The sequence below is a fragment of the Sinocyclocheilus anshuiensis genome, unplaced genomic scaffold (assembly GCF_001515605.1).
Source record: "Sinocyclocheilus anshuiensis isolate Anshui unplaced genomic scaffold, SAMN03320099.WGS_v1.1 scaffold407, whole genome shotgun sequence".
NCBI lineage: Eukaryota > Metazoa > Chordata > Actinopteri > Cypriniformes > Cyprinidae > Sinocyclocheilus > Sinocyclocheilus anshuiensis.
Window position 1 is genome coordinate 1,058,765 of NW_015552593.1, and position 3,887 is coordinate 1,062,651.

At 37.6% G+C, this 3,887-nt stretch overlaps 1 protein-coding gene across 1 annotated transcript in view; it reads right to left on the reverse strand.

Annotated features, from left to right (window-relative positions):
- Positions 1 to 2,458: 2,458 nt before the first annotated feature.
- slc25a28 (solute carrier family 25 member 28) overlaps positions 2,459 to 3,887 on the reverse strand; it is a 13,065-nt gene continuing 11,636 nt past the window's right edge. The window contains exon 5 of the mRNA XM_016456528.1: positions 2,459 to 3,887. This exon is cut by the window's right edge and continues 26 nt beyond it. Within this exon, the coding sequence (XP_016312014.1) occupies positions 3,553 to 3,887 (335 nt within the window). The 3' untranslated portion in view covers positions 2,459 to 3,552.

Genomic DNA, 3,887 nt, shown 5'->3' on the forward strand with positions numbered 1-3,887 from the left:
AAAATCCTGCATTACTTTAAAGGCGATACAGATCATTTCCAAAAGCAAATGACTCAATGTCCTCCAATGTGTTTTCTCTCTCTCTTGCAAACAGGATAATAAAAAGTCAGTTGAAGGACATGAACCCATGAGGTAGGACTGACGTTAGACCTGTGTATGCACTGAGCCATCTAAGGATAGAAAGGTTTACTCCAGACCTGATTTCCATGTCAGGTTTGTATTCAAATCGAATAAGTGCTTAGAAATGGCAAACTAAAGACAACACCACCTTGACATTCTAAGGTTAGGTTAATCCAAAAAAAAATAAATTACGCTGTGCAAGAAGTTTAAGAGCATTCTGATCAATCATCGACTGGCAAGTGTGAAAATGCATTGAGATTGTTTCACTATTCCCCTTGCAGCGACGTCCATGTGCAGCTCCATTACATGCAGTCCACCTGGCAGATTGACTGTCAAGTTCACGTTCAGCTGGCTGAGCCTGTGGCTCTTCTGCGGCTGATGGTTCTTCGTCTGTCATCTGCTCTCTCTCATACCTTTAGAGAAAAAGGAGGAATTTCTGAACCCTATCATCAGCGGCATGCTGTTACTTACCTGTTACATCATTAGAACATTATTGTGACAGCTAGGTTAAAAAAAAAAAAAACTTGCACCCCTAGAGTTTGAACATTTAAGAGACACTTAAAAACACATGAATGCTATTGCACTAATGTTAAATATCATACCAGCACACATTTATTTTAAACATTAAACATTTTCCTTGAAAATAATTAAAATAAATGTGTGCTTGTTTGATATTCATCTCCAATAATTTTTGCTTTATTTACAACTTTGAAAAAAAAAATAAAGACACTTTTTTTTTCAGTGCATTACCAGTCAAAAATCTAAAGTTTTTTTTTAATGTTTTTGAAAGAAGTCTCTTATGTTTCACCAAGGCTGCATTTGTTTGATCAAAAATATAGTAATATTGTGAAATTGTATTTCAATTTAAAAAGGCATTCTTTTTTTTACTTGAATATATTTTAAAAAGCAATTTATTCCTGTGATGGCAAAGCTAGATTTTCAGCATCATTACTCCAGTCTTCAGTGTCACATGATCCTTCAGAAATCATTCTAATATGCTGATTTGCTGCTCACTTATTGTTGGTGTTCCATTATTATTAATGGTTCTTATCTATGTTGAAAACAACTTTTGCTGCTGAAGATGTTGGTGGAAACAGTGATTATTTCAAGATTCTTTGATGAATAGAAAGTTCAATGAACTGCATTAATTTAAAAGAGAAATCTTTTGCGACATTATAAATGTCTTTACTGTTACTTTTGATCAGTTTAATGCACCCTTACTGAATAAATATATTAATTTTCTATTTTCATTCTCTCTCTATATATACAGTATATACTAAGTTAATGGTTAATATATAGTTCATATGATAAATTGCACCATGTGAATTTGAGGGCAACCGACTTCATACATCTACTAAAAATGTATGACCTTGACACCAGTTGCATGAAAACAACACACAAAAAAGTGAAGTTGGTTTTGAGAAGCAGTGTGGTTTGAGTGTCCAAATACTTGCAAGGCCACATTAGAGACTGCTGACATAAAAAAGAAGAAACATTTATCCCTCTTGTCCAGACATTAGCAGTCAGGTAAAGTGAGAGCTCCTCCACACTTCTAGCAATTGTTCGGAAACTTGAAGTCAAAGGTCACATGTGCACCTGTGTCTTAGACCAAACACTGAACTTGCCACCAACAGAGATCTTTCAGCTCTTACGACTTAAGAGGTGCTGCTCCTTCATTCCCGAGGACACCAGCAGAGGAATTCCACAGTCCACAGAGGAATTACTCGAAGTCATGTACACTGGAAAAAATCTGGTGTAGGATTTACTTTCCTACTTTCCACAAATAATCACAGAGACGGCAAGTAACACATTGCATTAAATGCAAACTTTTGAACTAGAAAGACTGAAAGAATATTTTCTTGTAAAATGTACTCCAGTAATCATTTTTTACGATTAAAAAAAAAAAAACAGTCTATGTACTAGATGGCTTTTGAGATATTGAGCATTGATTAATTTAATCATCCTAGGAGGTAATTAACATGTAACAATACTCGGAACTAGTAAAAACTAACAAAAATAGAGGATAGCTATGTACAGTAACACTTTAAATGATGCAAGTAATTACAGCATACACGTGATGCTTAAATGAATGTACATTGCTAAAGCAGTTTTATCAATTATTCAATATTCAATTATATAAATTATTTTATATTAGTTATATCAATTTTCAGTTATGCAATACAAAAATGTGTTATTTGGGCTGCAAAGATGTCTAAATTAAACATGTCTTAATTAAACATTAAAGCCAATCCAGAACATTCCTTTAACTCCAAACTTGAATTATAGTATATGAATAAATACAGTGCATGAATAAATAATTTAAACTCACACTGACATCAGCCATTGCAAGCCAGGGAAATCCCTGCACTGCTAATTTATTGAAAGCTGAGGAACAAAAAGGAATGGGGCCGTCAGGTTTCCATCAATAAAACTGTTCATATGTTCAACTGCCAGGTGCGTTTCAGCTGAAACTCTCAAACACAAGAGCAAACCAAAATACATTCCAGTGTCCATCTAGAAATAATTCCAAAAGAACAATTCATATTCACTGAATTACTCAGAAGGACCTCAACAGATTAAATCTGAATCTACATTTTAAATGACACTCAGGTCACGTGATCTGCATGTCTAAGGCATTGTTGACTGAATAATTCTACTGTTGGCCAGGAAGGACTGTGTGTCTTCTTAAAGCTGTTATACAGATCTATATGCGGTGTCCCCTAGTGACCTCAAAACTATTTCTAGAAGTTATGAAAGGGGCAATCATCTCAGAACTTTGGATCAACTGCAGGAACATTTCCCACAAGTGCTGACGAAAAGCCACCGCCAAATACTACAAAAATATCTCTAACATAGATATATTTCATTATCTCCGAGTGCTATTCAGCCAGAGAAGGCAATAAATTACTGTACAGGTCTACATTCTGCCATAAACAATGATTTTAATGATGTTTAATCCCAATTTGAATGTACAGATATGTCTTCACTTGTGCGTATTGGTTTTGGCTGGAAAAAACAAAACAAAACAAAAAACTAGGGGTCAGGTTTGCTGTTCTAGTTACTGTTTAGGAATTGGAGAAGTCTAGAAGCTCTAAACCCCACCCACAAACTTGAAGGACCACCCTCTCATTAGCATAACACTTCTAAAGAGGCCTCTGACGCCCCCTTGTGGGAGGTGTAATTTGGGTTAAGTGCAAAGTAGGATGTCGTGAACAAAAACTTGAGCCTTCACAGTGAGAACTTAGGTCATGATTAATAGTTGAATTATACAGGAAACTTTCAGTATTAAATGCTAACTGAAAGGAAGTAAACAGACATGAGTGTTTGGACTCTATATGTGCGTATCATTTATTAAATCAGTCCTTTTGCAGCTCGAGTGCTCATCTGGTTGGTTATGCGAGAGAAAGCCAAGGTCAGGCCAGCTGTGAGCGCTTACTTCTCTCCGTCCCTCTGGATCCTGCGCTTCTCGTGCTGGTGTTTGGTGATAACATACTTGAAGAACTCGTAGACGGACCAGCTGATGGCAGTCGAGGGCATCTGGTATATGACCCTGGCCTGAACGCCTTTGAAGTAAGCGGGAAGGCCGCCAAGCCTGTAGACAGTACGGAAGGCATTGCCGAGGCCCGTGATGTGTCTTCCACTCTGGCTGACGGAACCGAGCGCCAGAGACTCTTGCGTGTTCAGCAGCGTCTTGCAAACGTCCAGTGGCGTGGTGGTAGCGGCGGCGATGGCGCCCGCCAGCGCGCCCGACACCATGTGGGGGGAGG